Source organism: Grus americana, chromosome 1 (genome assembly GCF_028858705.1).
Source record: "Grus americana isolate bGruAme1 chromosome 1, bGruAme1.mat, whole genome shotgun sequence".
NCBI classification, from domain to species: domain Eukaryota; kingdom Metazoa; phylum Chordata; class Aves; order Gruiformes; family Gruidae; genus Grus; species Grus americana.
In genome coordinates, this window is record NC_072852.1 from 153,313,064 (window position 1) to 153,334,391 (window position 21,328).

Below are 21,328 nucleotides of genomic sequence, written 5' to 3' on the forward strand. Positions count from 1 at the left end.
TTTCGTAGACCCATTTCATCCTCTGGGTAAGCTACACACACCAAAAAATTACCCACTTCAACAAAATGCATGCAATAAATCTTACGACCCTTCCTCACACCTGCAGAAAAGGGTTGGATAAGCAGTTGAATCTTGCAGAATGTCCTGAAGGTCATCATCTCAACCTGAGGCTCTCGTGCACCCGAGCAGTGAAAGCAGGTGCCCTGCATACCTCATCTTATTCACCCTAATGTGACATCGTGCCTTTTCGATTTGACATATTTCCTCTGGCGTGCCTGACAGTGTCATGTCCTCTCATGTTCTTGGGGAATTTGTTGATCTAGGAGAAAAAACATAAAAAATGATCGGTTGTCTGCAGCTCCCCAAAGGGCTGGGACATGATTCGCTGATAGACTCAAGGGCTCAACCCAGTCTAAGCAGCGTGTCATTTTATCAGGCACCTGAGGAAGCAAGATGTAGGAGGTGTACAGGTTTGTATTTTCTATAGTTAGATCTGTCTTCTGCAAACCCTTTACTAGTGTCTGAAACTGAACATCCTCTCAATATTTAAATTCTGAATGTTATTGTCTCTCCTGACTGGCACTGATATCACAAGCAGAAATCTCAGATGCCTGCTGAAACAGCACTGACAATTTGCTGGATTCTGAACAAATCTTAATCCTTCGAATTTTATTTTTGTGCCCGTTTTCTTTTCACAACCTGTTTTCCTCCTCCACTGCTACAGGGTCTTGTTATTCTGGATTATATGTGGCAAAAGAACTGAATGGCAGATGGGACTGCTCCATATTTAATGCCTTCGGGGAGAAGAAGAAGGCAAGGGCACGCAGAGCACATGTGTGGTCCAGCAGCAGTCTGTCAAGTCAAACCCTCAGAAACGTGGGAGGCTACAGCCCCAAGAGTGAGAGTCACGTAGGCAAAACAGCTCAAGGAGCCACGCTCCCGTTGCAAGGAAACTCACTATTCTCTTATGAATTTATGAAGCATTCCATCTGATATTTTGTAAATCAGAGATTTTGCTCAGAAGGCTGAGGAAGATGTGGAAGAGAAGGCACGTGAAGAGGGATACCATCACCTCCCTGTTTCTCCCGTGCTGGGGGGTGATACAGTGGATGAGCACTAACGATACATAAACTGGATCATAGCTATATTCAGCCCTTGAACCTGTACTTCAATGTGATCTATGTACTCATTTACAGAGACACTGAGAGCAACACACTTTGTATAATGACCTGCTTTTTATGTTCATGTATCCCTTGTCCCCGCGTAGTGTTGCATTGTTTAGTGATCAGCACAAAATCCATCTTTTGCCTTAAAAGCAGTGATTTGGCTGGTGAGCCAAGGTAATGCAGAACCCTGAGCAAGCTGTACAGATGGAAGACCTTTTCCCCTTCCAATATAACCTTCTCCAACTTTTGAAGCAGTCTCACTGTAAACAGAACTTTTCCTGGTCTTCAGTCTGCTCTGTCCGGCAAGCTTCACTTGCTGGGAGAAAAGAAAGGGACTTAGCTTCTGGGCCAGACATGAGGGGATGACACGTATTCCTCCCTGAGATGAACAACAGTAGAAAGGAAAGAAAGGCATCAGTCTGCTGCACCATGCTTTTTTATTTTTTTTAGCAGCTGAGATGATTAAATGCGAACCATGGAGTTAAGCTGCTGCTGGGATGTTTGTCTGAGCAGAACTGGAAAAGCTTTGGGAAGATCCCATGCCTTGGGGCACGCATAGGGAGGTTAGTTTGGTGTCCGGACAAGTCTGAACTGTCTCTAGATCATGCACAAACAGTGGCGGTCTCAGACAGTGGGCAGAAACCAGGAATATGAAAGAATTAATGCATCCTGTAACAGCAAAGCGAAACTGAGCAGCCCTCTTCTTCCAAATGCTTTTAAAAAAAAAAAAATCATACAAGCCCTTTATTAACTAGATGGTATGTGCTCTTCTTTTCGTCTCTACTGATCTGCATCAGCTACTTCAGATAAATGACAACGTAGCTGACGATGGCCATCTGCAGGGCAGTGCCCCTGCATTTGGCAGAGGATCCGTGTGGTGCAGGTGCAGGTCGCCTGAGTGAGCACAATTTTTTTTTTTTTTTTTTAATAACTTGCTAAATTTTCTTTGCCTTCTGCAGTGCCACCTGGCGTCGGTTCCTTGAACGGGGATGAATTTCAAACAATTTTTTACAAGGCTCTCTGATCTTTTGCATTTAGATCTTTTGAAGGCCCAAAAGACCGGCCCTGCCCGACCTTTTGCATGGATGCAAGCATCATCTCCCTCTGTTATTGCAGACACACAACTAGTGGCCTCCAGTGTTTGGGGGAAAAACACATGGTGCTGCTAACTGAAGCTCTTCTCCTTTCTGCCAGCCAGATAACGTCAGCTGGATATTCCAAAAAAACCTGCTTTTATCTTCTTATGCCATCCTCCGTATAACAATACTAATATTGACATTACCACTTCCACCGTTTCATGCTGATAAGCAGCAGCAGGTTTGTAACACAGCTTACCGATAAGTTGCCGTGACAAAAAGGTCTCCGCGTGATCAGACATGAGCTCTGATCTGTTTTGGTGGTGTCCTGTTTTCGACAGCAGGAGAATATTACATTCAGATCCTGGTGCTTGTTTTACCAAATGTCACGTCTCTATGTGTGTGTTTTACTTGTCCCACTTCTCTCTCTGCTCTGGTACTCTTTGGTTCTCAGGTTGCAGCCGTTCAGCTGTATCTTCTGAAGATGAAGAAATATAATCTGGAGAGCTCACCAGGAGAGATCTCTCCCAACAGTCTATAACTTGTTCTTATCATGCAGCCAAATGGCCTGGTGTTTTTATTAACCTACATTATAGAAGGTCAACTTGGGTTTAGACATCAGAAATCCAGAGTTTGCTGATTATTTGCTCTTTCCATCATTTCCAGCTGAGAGTTATAATTTTAAAAATGTTAGCTTTCTCTGGACAACTTTGCCCACTTCCAAACAATGATTAATTTATCCTTAAAATAGGTGATTAAAATGAGAGAAAATTCATGATTAGCAGATGCCCACAACGTATTAGCCGAGCCAGTACTTATTAGCATAGATAATTCCCTTATTACGTTAATTTTTTCAAACAGCCCCCTCAGAACTTCTTTCCACTACTCTGCATGAAGATACATGGAGTCTGTCACCTGGAATTACAGCTACATTGACATATAAGACCCTGAGTCACTTCTCACAGGCGTTAAGCCTCCAAGTTCCCAACTCCATGCTGGAACAAGCCTTGGGCACCCAGTAGCCTCCTCCCTATGCCCTGCTTTCCACATAGGAGTAGGCAACATGCATGGCCCAGAAGTGAGCAATGCTGCATCTGGGAACCAGCACCACCCGGTCTGCTGGCAGTAGGTGTCCTGCAGCAAAGGTCAATGCAATAAGCACAGGAGAGGCTGTCATGCTGTGGTACATCATGAGGTAACATGTATTTTCTCATCCTTACCTAGCCTTTGAAAGAGTCAACAGCAGCGCGTCACAGGTAATAGGTATGGGCTAGCTAAATGCAGTGCTGGTGTTGAATTGCTCTTTGTTAAAGAATTGCTATAGCTCCCTATAACATAGGGCCTCACATAGGAACAGCGAACGGAAATTGAGAACCCTGAGCCAAGGTTGAACGTGTGGCAGTACTCCTGCCTCACATACGCACGGTAGTCTGTAATTACCCAGCTACAGACTTTCTTTTCCCCCGACAGCTTCAGATACTGTGAAGTCCTCCCACGACAAACGTGACTACCTTTCTCTTAGGCAAACATAACTAGGCACCTGGGAATCCTGAGATGCCCATAACTGACTGCAGACGCCTCATGTCATATCAAACAATTCAGGAAAATTTCTGACTTTCAGCTAACACTGATTTTTCAAGTATTAGCTCACGTAAGGTTTGTTGTTGAAATTCCTTCTCCATTCAGCAGGCTGTGTTGGAATTACTCAGTGGAATGTTTTCCATCTTAACTGTTAGATAAACAGTTCTGTCTGGTTTCTGTTGTTTCTGTCCAGCAGAGGAAGCGACTGGGAAATCAAATGAACCTGCACAGCATCCTGGGCTGGACTCTGCTTTGTTTAATTATTCGATCACATATTTAGTTGTCTCATAGTGTCTGTATAAGGCAGGACAATAATGCTTGCTACTCAGTTCTGTAAGAAATCAGAAGTAATTGAGGGCAAATCTCATTTCTTCAAATTACCAGCAACTCATTTTGGAGAAAAGATATTCCTAAGCAAGATTACTAGAAGACTTTTACACAAAGATTATGCCACTGATATTATACTTTCTCCCTCGTAAAGCAATAGTGATAACTGTAATCATAATCCAGTGAATCCCAATCTTGATGAGAAAAACTATTCTTTCTAAATTATTTGCAATATAGCATTCACTATTTTTTCTTACACTGAGGAGAAGAGGGTTTTCTGACTTTCGTAATGCTTTTCACATTAGAAAGATAAAAATAACTTCTTTCTTCAGGTTTAGGAAACCTGAACAATCTGTTCATAACAAATGTGTGCTGCTGGTGTGCCTTCTAGAGATGTGCTGAGTACATATCCCTGTCTTTAAATAGAAAACAGTCAAAAGATAATTGCAGCATTTAAAAACACTGAAAGCATCCTAAATAGGAAGGAAAGAAGGTTCTGTGGTTAAAGTATAAGAAAAAGAGAATATCTGGGTTATATTCCTGGGCTGGACAGATATTTCCTTTATAACCTCGGGCAAAATGCTTCATCTGTGCCTGTCCACACTTCCATATTTTATTCTGTGTAAAATGGGGATTCTAACCCTTTTCTGCCTCAGAGAATACTAAAAATTTTTGTGCGAGGACGGACATCCTGAGATGGAAGGTCTTATCTGACTGTTATTATAAATGGAAACACGGGATATGTCTACATAGGCTCTAAGTTAAGAGCTGATCTAATTACACAGAGGAAACCCAAGAAATAGAGTTAACAAACCTCATTCTCAGAGGCTCCAGTTACTATCTGATTTTTATCTCTCACGTGTATTTATGTCTCTCTCTGGGAGCCCGGCTCTCCTAGAATATGCTTTTAACTGCCTCAGATTTTCAGGAGGGAGAAAGTGTTGAGATTAGTTTCTAATCCACCAGCTATTGTATTTAAGAAATCTTTGAACAATACAGCACAAAAGAAGTTACCTACAGAAAAAACCTACCCTGCCACAGGACAAGGAAAGGTTCCTGCAGTTAGGAACCAAACGTTGTTCCCCTGCTAAATCACACACCCAAGAACTGGCAAATCTTTGTAGCTCCAGCGCTCCTCTTTTTGTCTGTAGCCCCTCTATTGCTACTGCTTCAACAGCGGTAATAATAAACTGTACTTTGCAATTCTATACCATCCTCTAATCTGAGCATCTGGGAGCACGTAACATCGGCTTGGATTCACAAAGACATTTACAAGCCTAAAACCCACCAATGTTTTAAGAGCCACGGAGACGCATATTCCTACATCCCTTTGTCAATTCAGGCCTTAAAATTCACTTTGTTAGACCAATTTATTGTACCTCTTCATAGAATGCGGTAGCTTTTTAACCAGGCAGAGCAAAACGTTTCAATAGTTTAATGCAGGAAGCAGAGAAAAATACCATATTCACTAATTTAGATACAGGGGATATTATTAATCATCAGGCTAGAATGTGGCAGGCAGGAACACTAGGAATTAAGAAGGCTATGGATTGAAGGTTTTCCTTGTCTTTTCTTACAAATATATAGTAATATACACAGACTCCTCCTAATACTGTGAATGAAGTCAGTAATCTTCAAGAATTGTAATGGAAAAAACTCAGGCTGGTATGAAGTGGACTTTAGGAGATGGATGAGCAGCTTCATGAATACGAATGGTTCACTAAAGTAAATAGCAATTCTTCTTCCAATATTTGTAGGAAGATGAAGCTCAAGATGTATTCTGCAGGAGATATTGTTACCCTGACAGTCATTTTTGTCTGGAAGTATGGTACATACCGTTACGAAGTGACTAATTGCTATACTCAAAATAAACCTGCAGGAAAGGAAAGGAAAATGTTTTCCTGTATTTTTAAAATTGTTTACACTACACTTTTAACTCAGCTAGAGATATAGCTAGTTTCATCATTTTCTTGACTAGTTTATTGGAAAGAAAAAAATGAGCGTCAGAAAAACTCTCCAAACACTGAGAGGAGAGCAGAAAAATCAATAAACACTTTAAAAAGCACTACTGAGTGAAATCCTCAGACTGACCCCTTAAAGAGTACACTGTCAGAAAACTGCCTAAATACAGCTCGTTCAAATACAACCAAAAGATGATATTTGCTTATGAGTTTATGAAAATTTTTTCCATTTAAAACAAAAGCACGGGAAGAATCAGTTCCTCCTTTGCCAACTGGATGTTTTCTCTTCTCCCCTGTGATAAAAGGAAAAACTCAAACCTTGACCTTGAGGCTTTCAGCTCACACAGATGTGAGAGTTGCCATTGACATGAGAAATCTGCACCTGGGGAAATAAGTAAATAAAGTAAGGTAAATAAAATAAAATAAAATAAAATAAAATAAAATAAAATAAAATAAAATAAAATAAACCCTCTGACTTTATTGCTTTTTAGTGAAATTAGCTAAAACACCACCACCAAAAAAAAAATTGATACAAAAACTCCAATCACCTTGTCATTCCTGCTTGCACAATATTGCACTGCTTTGTAGAGCTTATGCTATATTTGATCAGTTACTTTTGCCTATTGATATTATCACATTTATAGAAATAAATACAAATACATTAGTACATCTTTTCTGATTGGTCTGCTATCTACCATTTTTGTATTCAATGTCTTATTTTGATAGTTTCCCCCCTACTCCTTCGTGTACTGCTGAGAAAGATCAAAAGCCTTCGCTCTGAAATATTGAAGCCAGTTATGGTCAAAACTCCTCTTGAAAAGCTGATGTTGTATACAAAATGAAACATATATTTGGAAATATTAACTCAGTTTTTTACAGAGCTTCATTCCCTAGGCTCCCTTCCAAAATTATTGCTCTGCTTTTTAAAATGAAATAGTTGTCACAAAGTGGCTTTAACTCCCAAAAAATATTTTGACAGCATTTTGGGGGGGTTGACAAGATAGAAGTGTTCTTGTAAAACATTTTCACCAAACCACTTTCTGGTAGGAGATAATTTGATGTGATTTCTTTACCGCAGCTCCGTATGTGTAACGTGACTGTGATACTACGGACAGCACAGGAACTTAGAAAATGTCAGGTGGTTTTATTGAGCTCGTGGGAATGCCTGTTTGCTGGCTGCAGTTGTACTATTCATTAGAAAGATATATAATGCTGTCCACCCCTGTGTGATCAATAACATTTAATATTGAGTGGGCTTCAATGCGTGTGTGTGTCCGTATATCTTCATGTTGGAAAGGAATTCTGTTGATGGCTAAGAAATACTGGACTGATAAAAATGAAACTTATCAAAGAGTGGAGGCACCACCAGAAGACAAGACAACTGTTCTGAGAAGCAAAACATTAGTACCACTTCCAGTTTATAGGACAGTGACGTGGTTCAGCCCCAGCCCCAGCTGAGCACCACGCGCCGCTCGCTCACCCCTCCCCCGGCGGGCTGGGGAGGAGAATGGAAAAACAACGGCAAAGCCTCGAGGGTTGGGATAAGGGCAGGTTACTGGGACAGCAAGGGAGAGAGAAACAATCAGCAGCAGTACTGATAACAGATATTCACAATGGGTGATAACAATTTACCGGACCTACCAACCAACCACTGAGCCGGAACCCACGCTGCACCCCCTCCCCTGCCCGACTAGCCCCCTTCGGAACCGAGCGGCCCCCTCCCCTGCCCGACTGGCCCCCTTTTGTGGTGAGCATGACGTCACATGGTATGGAATAGCCCCCGGCCAGCTTGGGTCACCTGTCCTGGCTCCTTGTGAAATTAACTCTAGCCTTGCCAGAACCAGGACAGATAGCTAGTATTATCTATCTATGATTGTTATTTTACTGCAAATACTGAAAAAAAATCCAAACTAAAAAATGAAAATGTCCTTAATTTTGCCCTTATATAGCTTAAATCATAGTTTCTGGCATCTCTTAAATATTTACATGTTTCTTTTTTGATATACATGTCAATTCAAAGGATTTTCTGTAGGTATACGGCATTATGGAACACGCTTTAGGGCTCCTCAATCAACAGAAGAACAGCTTAAGTGGAGAGTTTTGAAAACAGAGAGGAGGTGGTACTATTGTGAAAGTTACAAGCAGGCTGCAGTGCAGAACTAACACACTCGGGAGGGTTAAACTGCATCAAACTCTCCCTTCATCTGAGCCCTACTCCTGCACAGGGACAACATCTACCTGAAATCGAGTCACAGCACCTCATCCTAAAACACATGGCTTTTCAAAAGTTAGATCTGTGGGCATCTTTAATTACCTCTTCATATTGCAGACTCAGCATAGCAGCGCTCTAGGCCATTACAGGCTTGCTTAGGTGGAAAATACATGCTTAGGTACCGAAGCAAAATGGTGCTGGAGCCAGAAGAGACCCAGCTGCTGCTCCTCCGGGGCTGCCACACGCTAAGTAAGGCATAGACAGTATCCTCCACTCTCTCCAGCCACTATAATTCTTGACATTGGTTATACGACACAAAAAAAAGGTCTATCTAGCAGAGTGAAATGCTGGCTGGTGGTGTCAGCATGGTGCCTTACTGATTTTGGTGTGTCCCACCAACAGCTAGAGCTATCTAAGGTATTGTGCCCTGTAGACACAACCATAAAGGAGTTAAGAAAACCAGCACAATTAACCCTGAGGTTTTTTATAAGGGTAAGAATCTTCTCTTATCATTGTTGCTTAGATTTAGAAAGCTTAAGACCAAAAGGGACTACGATGCCCTCCAGTCTGACCCTGTGCACAACATAAACACAACTCAGTAGCTTCTGTGTCAGTTTGTATCTGGTGACTAAGCCTGCAACAGAAGGCTGATTTAAAATGTTTGAGATATGGAGAAAGTGCCATGCTCTTAAACATATCTCTCCACCAATTCAATATCCTTATTGAATTAAACCCATAATTTTTTTCCAGCCTTGTTTTGCAAGCTTCAGCTTCCATCTCCTGCTGGATCTCATTGTATGTTCTTCTGTTATAAAGCTATTTACTATTAGAAATACGGTCTTTATGTAGCAGCTCTGAATGCAAGTCTCTTTAAGCTTCTATGGATAAACTGAATTCCTTGTAAGTCACTGTCATACTTTCAAAAGCATGCATTTAACTATGCTAAATGATGGATTTTCTGTACTATGAAAAATCTGAACAGCAATTACTTTTTTTTTTTTAATTGTGCAATGCTCAGAGGCCAAGCAGCGAGGTCAACTAAGGTTATAGCTATACGGTAAGAAAAAGTTGATATTTTTTCTTTCTCATTTTTCAAACATGAAACAAATTAAGGTATGATTCTTTATGTCCATAAAAATGCTGAGGGACATCCTAAGCTGATTTAAGCGATCATAGCTGTACTGGAGTTGGTAAAACCACAATAACCTGCATATGCTAGCAACCTGCCTTGTCAGAATTAGCATTTCTAAACAGGATTGCAGGATTAATTCTTTTCATTAAGAAAAAAAGGAAGGAGATCTGTGAGCAGTAGAACTAACGAAGCGATTTGCATCCCTCTTGCCTCTTTCTGACTACTTTCCACATTATTTCCAGAGGTCTCTGTGTCCCTTACAGCTTCAGTTCCTGCATGACCCAACTACCAGGCTGGGCAAGAAGTAGCTGGTTCAGAGCCAGGTGCACATACCCAGCTATCCAGGGTGTGCATAGCAATCACCCGGTTTGCTAATAGCAAACACAACAGGGAGAACGAAGTTTTCCTTGCACTTCTTTTCCACTAACTTGGCCCTTAGTACTCTCAGCCACTGAATTCCATAACATTTTTATTAAGCTGTTATCTTTAAGAACGCTGTCCCTCTAGTAAATTTGTTTGAAATTGGTCAAGAGATCTGACAGTTGTGAGGAGGCGCTGACACACAGAATAACTGTATAAGCTCAATTTTCCTTAGGAAAAAGAAGCTAGAAATGAAAGAATCCATTCCCAGTAATGTAACAGAATGGTTGGCTATTACAGTGCGTCAGAAGCATAACGAAGGATGTGGTTTTGCTGAAATTGAAAAGCTTAGATTAGTAATTGTACTTTTGCTTGCAGGCACACATGAGAAAGCCCATTTTAATGGCATGTTCTTATTGTGCTGCTCCGTAATGTATTCTCATTTCAGAATGGTGACACAATTGCCATAAGTAAAATGACCGGCATGACCAGAAAGAATTAGTAATATCCACTTAAAAGCAGTAACAGGATATTTGTGAGTGACTGGATTCCCTTGGAATTTAATGATTTTGTAAAGGAATGCCACTTACTGCCAAAGGGGTTTGGTTTTTTTTTCACATGTGAACAATCATACGCTGCTTGATAGATGAACACCTTCCATGACGGAATCTAAATCTGAAGTGACCGTCAGCAGCAGTGAGTCACTGGCTCTTTGTAGGACAATGACTGCCTTTGCTTTGGTGGGGAATGAAACAGAGATTGTTCTGCTGCTCAGTACAAAAAAAAAGTCACACCATCTTCGAAGTCTTTCCTTCAGAATTATTAGAGATGCAGCTTACAACTGCCCCTTATTCACATGGGATAAAGTTCTGATAACTTTAGTAATTTGGGGTTCTACTTTACTTCTCAAAAGACTCTAAAGAAAGCATCAACAGGATTTGAAGAGTTATAATGGAAATGGTAAGACTATGATGCTCCTACGACAATACTCCCAGTAACAAAACACCATACATCCTCAACGAATTTCAGTTCTCAGCTCGCCATCATGATTAGCTTCTACCAGTAATGCTAGTGATGAGCCTTTTTTTACATCTATAATCTTCTTATGATGAAAGGCCTGCAGGTATGTGTCTGTAGAAGGCATACACACAAAATTGTGGCTACACAGAGATAATGAAGCCCACAGGGGCTGCCAGAAAGTGTTTTGCAGAGCAGGAATATATTTGTTTACAGCCAGTGGTGCACCAAACCCACCTGGCTGCTGCAGTGTTTCAAAGCACCTCTTATGGGACAGAGCAGAGGTGAGTTAGCAGCCAACTCCAGCAGCACAGGGAGAATAATTATTCCCAAATTATGTATTTTGGGTCTGACCCAATGTAGACTAAGTAAAAATATATGTTTGGGTCAATGCCTAGGTTATAGTGGCACTGTTTAATTTAGAATTAAATATACTGCATTAGTTTTCTAAGGAGGACCATTGATCAACAGCTTTATTTTGTAAGCCTGATTGCTTCATATAAAATGCATGCCTTGCTAAAGACTATCCTTGAAGAGGAGCTGCCTTGCTAAGGACTATCCTTGAAGAGGAGCTGAGAGACTGATAAAAAGGGAACATCCTGCCCCAGAAGGCACCGAGCTGGATAATTGTCAAGGAAGCATGAAGTCAACAAAAATCTGCAGTAACTGGGGGAAAGGTAAAGGCAGGGGGGGATCACGACCACCAACTCAATTGAAGGATGATGCAAATTACCTCCTCCCCCCCTTCAGGAGCACACGTGCTAATTTTAATATGTTTAACCAATAGTAGATGATATAGTAATTACTAACCAATGAAAGTAAATTTAGACATTTTTTTCTAATCATGTAACGAGATAAATATGTTGTAGTTTCTTTGTGTAGTGTGCTAGCTTTGTGGAATTACCACCTAGCACGCATCTGTGCACAAACATGAAATAAATAAATATCTCGGCTCTGTGTGTAAGACCGGCTTATTGCACACCGGGTACCGGACCATGCTTGTGGGACGACACCAGCATGAATTTATCAAATAAAAGAAATGGAAGACAGACATCTTGGAAAGTCAGTGTCTGTGTTAGGAGGTGACAAGCCTGAGGAGCAGGTCGCTGGGAGCACCCGCAGTCCAGCCAGGAGCCTGCTGCCCCCACACCCCATGCTGCCCGCGCACCCCACTCTGCCCAGCCGGCCAGAGACCAAGACCTCCCCAGGGGACAGGGGCTGCACAGCCGCAAGACCAAGTGGTGCAGGGAAGATGTGGGTTGAGGATCTTCACATATTTTTCCAGATCCGCACTGATTCGTAACTACTTTGTGTGGAAAAGTTACCCACGTGCCTTGACTCCCCAAGGGAGGGAATTACAGCAGGTGCAGGCCCCCCATGGCCACACCTAGCTTGTTCTTCTCCAGGGAGGAATGGGTGAGCCTCAGCTCCCCAGGTTTTTGAGGGATGGGTGAGGGTGGTGACAAACGGCCAGAGGAGAGTTGTAAAAGAATGCCAGGAATCGATAGGGGCTAACGCAGGGGCCTTGAAGATTCACGTTGTAATTAAAACAAAGAACTAAGATAAGGGAAGCATCTGAGGACCCACCAACTGCTGAAACAAGCTGCCCAAAAGTAACCTAACTTCTTTGCCAATTGTGTCCTGGGCTGCATCAAAATCAGCGTGACGGGCAGGTCGAGGGAGGTGATCCTGCCCCTCTACTCTGCTCTTGTGAGACCCCACCTGGAGTACTGTGTCCAGCTCTGGGGGCCCCAGTACAGGAGAGACATTGAGCTGTTGGAGAGAGTCCAGAGGAGGGCCACGAAGCTGATCAGAGGGCTGGAGCACCTCTCCTGTGAGGACAGGCTGAGAGAGTTGGGGTTGTTCAGCCTGGAGAAGAGAAGGCGCCGGAGAGATCTAATTGCGGCCTTCCAGTACCTGAAGGGGCCTACAGGAAAGATGGGGAGGGACTGTTTATCAGGGAGTGTAGTGACAGGACAAGGGGTAATGGCTTTAAACTGAAAGAGGGTCGATTTAGATTAGATGTTAAGAAGAAATTCTTCACTGTGAGGGTGATGAGGCACTGGAACAGGTTGCCCGAAGAGGTTGTGGCTGCCCCTGGATCCCTGGCAGTGTTCAAGGCCAGGTTGGATGGGGCTTTGGGCAACGTGGTCTAGTGGAGGGTGTCCCTGCCCATGGCAGGGGGGTTGGAACTAGATGGTCTTTGAGGTCCCTTGCAACCCAAATCACTCTGTGATTCTATGATTATAGTACAATTATAATGTGAAAAGAGACACCCCTTAATTTGATAATGGTTTAAGATGTACCCCCCAAGCCCTCGTACATGCCCTATGTGCCACATAAAGACATGAGAATTTTAGTCCAATCTCAATCTCTTGTGAAGTTAACCTTCCGTCCTTGAAACGTACAAAAAGCTCTCTGTACAAAACCGAGGTGTGTGAGCTTTGGGGAGCAACCACTCAGCAGCCATCTCTGCACAGACATGAAAGAAACAAGTATCTCCAGTCTGTGTGTTAATCGGACAATGAGAGGACGTTTTCCAAAAATGGAAAGCTGTTACGGGATGGCAATTTTCTACTTCCATTTTTGGGAATTTGGGGGACATTTTTGTCCAGGGCTGGCGCACGCATTGTAGGCCTCGCAGCGGTGGCCTAGGCCTGGTCACCGCCAAATTGCCTCAGGATGTCCGGGCCTCCCTGGGGCCCTGCGTGCCCTCTCCCGGGGGTGTGCCGGGCCCGGCGGCAGCTCAGCCTCCGCACAGGGCTGCCGCGGGCCGGGAAGTGTCGGCGCCTGCCCCGGAACCTCTGGGCGGCGGCGGCGGCACGGCGGAGTGTGTTCGTGGCTGCGCGCTCCGATGCCACCCCGCGCGCAGGGGCATTGTGGGTGCTGGGCTGCCGCCGCTGCGGCTTTCGGCGGGTTCTGTTAAAATGGCGCCTTAGGCGGCGGCGGCGGCCGGGGCTGGAGGTGTCGTCGGGTCCTTGCGCTGCTGAGCGGGGGGCGCCTTTTCTCTCCCCCCACCCCCCGCCTCTTCCTCTGTCATCCCGCCGTGCCCCCGGTTCTGCCGCTGGTTTCCCCTCCCATACCACCTCCTGCCTCCCGGGCGGCGATGGCGACTCCGGACCAAAAATCCCCCAACGTTTTGCTGCAGAACCTCTGCTGCCGCATCCTGGGCAAAAGCGAAGGTAACGGCTTTCACCCCTCCCAATCCCACGCCATTCCTCCCGCCGGCAGCCGTTGGAGCCCACGACCCGGGCGGGGGGGGGGGGAAGGAGGGTGGAGGGGGCAAGGAGGGTGTGCGAGACCCAGGGGGAGGGGGGTGGGGGCGAGGGGGTGCCAGGGGGGCGCCACCGCCGTCGCCGCCGGGCGGAGAGGTGCCGGCCCCGCCAGACCGGCCGCCAAGGGCGTCCCCCTCGCCCCCTCGGCGGGAAACGTGTTGCCGCCCGCCCCGGCCCGGCGGGGCCAGGCAGCCCGGGCGATCCGCCCTTGGCGTCCGGGCGGCTCTGCTGCCGGCCGGGCACAGCAGCGGTCCCGTGAGCCGGGGCTGCGGAGCCCTGTGGCAGGGAGGTTGGCTTGCGGTGCCTCAGTGTCCTCGTCCTCCTCCCCCAGAGCGCTTCGCTGGCTGCGAAGGGCGCTCCCCTCTTGTGGGGAGCGGGGCCCCGCTCCCGGGGTGCTGGGGGCGAAAGGTGGCTCGCGTCTACGTTCAGGAATCTCCGCCTTCCTCTGGTGTCTGCTCAAGTCGAGCCATTGACAACCGCTAGGTCCTCCACAGGTCCTCTGCATTTTACAGCTCCTGGCTGTGATCCTCCAGCAAGGGAATGAATCTCTTGCCTGTTTGCGTAAGTTTCTGTCTGTTGCGATGAAGGCAAAGACGCTGTTTTTAGTAAGCAGCTGGAGGATGGAAAGGAAGAGGTGCATCTGCTAAGTCTCCTTTTTAAGTTGCTCTGTTTATAATTGCTCACCAGACAAAATCATGCCATAGCTTTTGTTGTATCTGTTTTCTTGTATGAGAGATGTATTTCTTCCTTATTAGTAGTCTCTTATGTGTTCTTTTCTCCTTCTGTGCCACTCTCTTCTAACAAGTCATTCCTGGTTACGTTTAGTTATTTCCATGACAGTAACTAGTAATTTTGCATATTGACCTGTTGTAAAGAATTGGGTTCAAACTGACTAAAACATGGCCTGTAAGTGAATTACTGTTATTTTAAAAGTCTAGAAAATAAGTGACAAGGTGGAAATATACTTGTCTCTCTCAAACATTATGTTTGCACCTTTGGAGACATCACCTCATGGTCTCATGTGCCATCCTTGTCTCTAAATTGGAAAGATATGGGTTTAATGGATGAACTATTCAATGGATAAGGAACTGGCTGGCTGGCTGCATTCGAAGAGTTGCAGTCAATGTTGAAATGGAGATCAGTAACAAGTGGTGTCCCTCAGGGGGCTGTATGGGGACCGATGCTGGTCAATATCTTTATTAATGACACAGTGGTACTGATTATGTTCTCAGCAGGTTTGCAGATGACAGCAAGCTGAGTGGTGCAGCTGATATGCTTGAGGGAAGGGATGCAACCAGATGGACCTTGACAGGCTTGAGGAGTTAGGCCCGTGTGAACCTCATGAAGTTCAACTAGGCTGAGTGTAAGGTCCTGCACATGGGTCGAGGCAATCCCCAGTATCAGTACAGCCTGAGGGATGAATGGATTGAGAGCAGCTTTGCAGAGGACGTCTTGGGGATACAGGTAGATGAAAAATTGGACGTGACCCAGCAATGTGCGCTTGCAGCCCAGAAAGCCAATCGTATCCTGGGCTCCATAAAAAGACGCATGACCAGCAGTTCAAGGGAGGTGATTCTCCCCTTCTACTCTGCTTTCATGAGGTCCCACCCGGAGTACTGTGTTTAGCTCTGGGGTCCCCAGTACAAGAAGGACGTGAACCTGTTAGAGCAGGCCCAGAGGAGGGCCATGAAAATGGTCAGAGGGCTGGAACAACTCTCCTGTGAAGAAAAGCTGAGAAGAGTTGGAGGAGTTCGGCCTGGAGAAGAGAAAGCTCGCTCTGGGGAGACCTTATCGTGGCCTTTCAGTAGGTAAAGAGAGCTTATAAGAATGACAGAGAGACTTTTTACCAAGGCCTGAAGTGACAGGACGAAGGGCACTGGTTTTAAACTGAAAGAGGGTAGGTTTAGATTAGATGTTAAGAAGAAATTCTTCACTGTGAGGGTCGTGAGGCACTGGAACAGGTTGCCCAGAGAAGCTGTGGATGCCCCCTCCCTGGAAGCGTTCAAGGTCAGGTTGGATGGGGCTTTGGGCAACCTGGTCTAGTGGAGGGTGTCCCTGCCCATGGCAGGAGGGTTGCACTAGATAGTCTTTGAAGGTCCCTTCCAACACAAACCCTTCTGTGATTCTACGATGTATCTGAGAAGCTTGGAAGAGTTTGGAAGAAGTTGAAATTTGTCTTCACTGAAATGTTGAATAGGGACTCCTTCACAGGAACAAAATTCTGTTGACTGGTTGAACTCAATGATCTTAAAGGTCTTTTCCAACCTAAATGATTCTATGATCAACAGCTGTTGATTGCTGTGTTTTGTGTTCTTTTTTTTCCAACATCCTTTCTGTCTCCATTGCATGTTTAAGTCTTTTGCAAGACCATAAATTTCCCATTTCCAGAATTGTCAATCTGTTATAATTCTGTGACAGGAATTCCTGGTGTGAGATTTTATCGGGATGTGGCAAGTCTCTACTCTTTCCCAAATCAATCGTAGCTTCTAAGCTGTTTAATATCTCTTGTGTTTTTATGAAACCACGTTTCTTCTAGCAACTGGTTTAATTGTATATTAAAGGGTATTTCACATCAGCCTACAATTCTAAGGTGCTGTTATAGCTTTGCTTTTAAAGCCGTGTCTTGCTTTTAACATCCCTGGGAAACCTTTTCTAATACAATTGGTATATGTTCTTATTTATGAGCACTTCAAACTTTTTGCTACCAGAAATCTCAGATTATCATGCTAGTTCTGCTTCCAAAAATTTAAAAAAAAAAAAAAAATTGAAAAAGAGATTGTCTTACTTTATTGGAGTAGTGGAGGCCTCTGTGAGGCATTATTTCTGTATTGCCTAATCCTATTTTGTTCATGACTCCCTTTCTTAGATTTGAAAGAGACTGCGATCTAAACTCAGTCTAAGCTTGTTTCTTGGTATCGAGTATCTTATCTGGCTCTGTGACCTAAAACTTAAACAGAGCGTGAGAAGAAACCTCTCTGTTTATCAGTCAGGGTATCAATATTGAGGAGAGGTGGCTCACTTCTACCAACTTTGGATCTAGCCTTCTTTTTGAAGCCATAGTTTCTATACATCTCTGTCTTTTTTGACTGCAATAATAGTTTTATTTGCAAGCAGTATGTGTGAAAACATGGACAAGAACTCTGATTTTTGTTATTTTAAAAAAAAAAAGTTGAACCTATTTCTGTATGCTGGGATTCTCCTCACATAACTGAAATCTCATGTGTGTGTGTGACTAATGAAAGGGGAAAATTTGCCCAAAAGCACGGTAAGCTGCTGCATGCAACCTGCAGCCCACTACATCTTTCACTTGTGGGTTATATGAGGACTTCTTTGAAGTAACAGCTTTAAAAAAAAATAGTGTGAGTTGTCTGCCATGTTTACCATCACCCATATTTTTCTGCACGTGACAGATAGGAAGCTCATCCTTGTCCTGCTTTTTATTCCTGTGTTATGAGGGACTCCAGCACTGAAGGCTCACCCTTCTAATGTAAGACTTCTCTTGAAACAGTCAACTGTAGTACGTATGTTAGTTTGTCATCAGCTCAGCTATTGATTTAAACTATGTAGGGACTGATAAATCAAAAAGTCTGTGAAAGACATGTCAGTCGTGAAAGTTGTGTATGGTGGTTGTTCCCTGTCTCCCTGGTTTCTATGTCCAGGGAACAAATAAAGACAATAAGGGAATTTTGTTAGTACCAGCATCTTCTGTGTTGAGGTAGATGCATGTATCCCTAGGTGGTAAGGGAACCACCAGACAAGTTATTTAGCATCTTACTGTTTTTCAAGCTTGTAGCTCTAGTTCCTTTCAGCACAGGATAAGTTTGAATTATGGTATTTGTGTGTGATCTATGTGCAGCTTTTCTCCTCCGTGTGTACTGAGGAAGTTAGAACATGCATATACAAAGCAGCCTCTTTTTTTGAAGCAAGCTTTACTAGTATTATCAGTTTAGTCTTTGGTAAGCAATTTATAATGTTCAATTACTTCTACAACGTTTAGGGAAAAAAGCTTGGATACTTAAGAGATCTTTAAATTTATTAGAGAAATTTCTAGTAAAAATTAGTAACAAGAAGCTGGAGCTAGGTACAAACAGTCATCTTTAACCATTTATGTAGTTAGCCTGCTGTGAGTTTCTTGAAATCCTAGCTTTTGATACCTTCCTGAAATAAGTGCTCTAGTAAAATACGAGGTACTGATGCAATTGGGTGAAATGTAATGGGTGAATAATAGGAAGGAGTTGAGATTTGATTTAATGATTCTTCCTGCCTGTACGTTCCCTGAATTTGTACTTAGAAGGTTTGTACTTCAGAAGGTTTGATTTACTTGGCTATGTTCCTTCTCAGCACTTGTGTTTTATTATGTCTGTGAGGAAGCTATGGCTTCAGAAGGAGCTGAAGGATTCTGTTTATATAATGTTTATATTGCAATAGTGCACTTACAGCTAATGTGGGATGAGTGGTCTTACTCTACATCTGTGTCTACATTCTGTGACCCCATGCCTGAAGTCCTCCATAAACCTGATGGAGTCTATTGTCTGCTGGGGATTCTTTTGCTTATGCCTGTGATGGCCTTAGAAAGCCTACACCTTCCACACTTGTTAAACATTTATGTTGAAGTGAGTTTGTGCTATGATGGAATGTGACTGCAGAGGCTCCCAGCAGTGAGGTTATTCTCTCTCTCTCTCCCAACTTTTTTGAGACCATAAGCTAAGTAGATAGCTTGATTAGTTTCCAAAATCAGTCAGCTGCATAGGCCTAGTTACTGTTTGTTCTCAAACAGCTCTGCTTCTGAGAAATTCATTACAAAGTCTGCTGAGTTATGTTGAAGAACTCAATTTAAATTTTTTTTTTTTAAAAATCTACCTCAACTTTTTTTTTTTTTTGGTAGAACTAAGGTTTGAAAGCTCTTTGTTCTTCCTGTGCTTTAGCCAGTTCTCAAGTTCAAGGGCTTAAAGCTAACTTCCCATGGCGCTGTGTGTCCTCAGTCACCTACTGTGGTTAGCTGGGGACTTCTGTGCTCTGCAGTTGGAGCCGTTGCTAACCTCTTTCTTCTTCATGTCCTCGTGGTGTCTAAGAACTAGTGTACTGGTTATGCTTCACCAATCTTTCTGTGTTTATCCAAGCTATCCACCTCACTTTTACACTAATACCTGGTCTTGTGGAGAGCTTGCCTGCCTGTGCGGTGATTTCCATGATTTTTTTTTTTTCCCTTATTTGTGGACTCCGGCAGTTACACAGGGTTGCATGCCTCTCTTTGGGCAGTGAATTTAATCCTTCTGACAAAAAGCTTCTTGTTAGCTGTGTTTCACAAATCTCTTGGTAATCTTTGTCAGAGACTTTGTAGACTGCCGTACAGGCTTGTCAGTTTTAAGACCTCTTAATGTATCCGATGGTATCAAATCATATTGCTGTAAATATTGAAGCTACATCTGTTTAGTTTTGAATCCTAAAATGATTTTTGTGTGCCAAAGTGCTTCTGGAGGTGTGTATGCTCTAGAAAGTGGTATTTCAGTTTTCAGAGAGTACTTTGCTAACTGAAGTCCATACATTGGCCTTAACTTAATCTCTGTAATGTCTGTGGGGGTTTTGTTATTGCTGTTTGTTTGGGGTTTTTTAAGCTCTGAACTACCTCAATAGATCTAAAAATTTCATGGTGGGGGGGAAAGCGGAGAGTTCATTCAAAAGGTGGTATGGAGGGGGTTTTACCTATGCTAATAACAGAAGCAAATGCAAGTTCACAAGTTGGGCAAAAATTTGTAGTGAGAGGAAAGTTCTGAGAAGATTATGTGACTGAGTTGCTGATAGTCTAGTGGGACATTCCTCAAAAAAATCTGTTTACTGACAATACAAGAGCCAGCATTATTGCCAGAATTAAAGTATAGTTATGTTTCTTGTGTTGGGCTTCAAAGTTTGTGGACGACTTCTAAGTAAGGAAAGGCATGTGAGTGTGTGTGGTTTGGGTTTTATTTGGTGGGTTTGTTGGGTGTCCTGGTTTTCGGCTGGGATAGAGTTATTTTTCACAAGAAGCTAGGAGGGGACACATCCAAGACAGCTGACCCAAACTAGCCAAAGAGATATATTCCATAGCATACAATGTCATGCTCAGTATACAAAGGAACTGGCCACGAAGGAGGAGCTGCTGCTCAGGGATAGGATGGGCATCGAGTTCTAGGCAGTGAGCTAATTGCATTGTGTATCACCTGCTTTGTATATTCTTTTATTAGTATTGTTGTCGCTATTTTCCTCTCCCTTTACTGTCCTTATCCCAACCCATGAGTTTTATCTTTTTCTCCTCCCCATCCAACCGGGAGCAAGCAGCCGCGTGGTGCTCAGCTGCTGGCTGGGGCTAAACCACGACAGTCCTTTTTGGTGCCCAACATGGGGCTAGAAGGGTTGAGATAATGACAGATCCAACCAGAGTGTGTTAAAACAAATTTGTTTATATGCATTTATTATATTAGTCGCTGGTCACAATGGTGTTTTGTTTGTTCACAAGGTTGTGTTATATAAATCCTTACTTGCTGTATGTATTCCCTGAGGCACTGTTTATCACCTCTGAGAGAGGCATCAGGATTCTCATTTTGCTGTACTGTGTAATACTGCCTTATGATATGGCAGCATCACTGGTCATGGAGTTAAGCTGGTGTTTGTGTGTGGCATTGCTGTCCTGCCCGTACCTCGGATGACATCTCCCAGAATTTATTAATAATCCCACCCAATCTGTGGGGAAGTTGGGGGGGAATGCTTTCTCCCACTCTTTCACCTCTCCTTTTTCCTTCAGGCTGGCTACAGCAGCTTTTGAGAATTTTGAATATCCTTGGGGTGTTCAAGCCAGCATCCTCTTACTGCTATGTCTCCTGAACGTGTTTCTGGTCTTGTGTAGTTACAAAAAATTGTTTTAAGAATACCATCCAGAGATCTGCCCCAAGACTGGATAGTCATGGGTGGCGTGGCATGTGGGAGAATAGGACAGGCGTCTAGAGACCTTCTTACCTCCAGTGGTTTGGAACTTCAAAACAACTGCAGGGCCCTCCTAAAGTGATAGAATGTTTGAAAGAAAAATGCTGTGGCTATTCCAAGGAGGCACAGCTCGCTGCACTGTGCTGGGCCCTGGCCACTATCTACCAAACACTGCTCAATAGTAGGCAGCACCCTCAGGGGGAGGAGAGGGAAAACAGAGATGGCTGCTCCAGCGCCGGTGACGGGCACTGTGGCTACTCAAGC

At 43.8% G+C, this 21,328-nt stretch overlaps 1 protein-coding gene across 3 annotated transcripts in view; it reads left to right on the forward strand.

The window, feature by feature from the left end:
* Positions 1 to 13,724: 13,724 nt before the first annotated feature.
* Positions 13,725 to 21,328, forward strand: part of TUBGCP3 (tubulin gamma complex associated protein 3) — a 68,459-nt gene continuing 60,855 nt past the window's right edge. For all 3 annotated transcript variants that reach the window (XM_054801598.1, XM_054801579.1, XM_054801589.1), the window contains exon 1: positions 13,725 to 14,014. In XM_054801598.1, the coding sequence (XP_054657573.1) occupies positions 13,939 to 14,014 (76 nt within the window). In that variant the 5' untranslated portion in view covers positions 13,725 to 13,938. The remainder of the gene's footprint in view (positions 14,015 to 21,328) is intronic.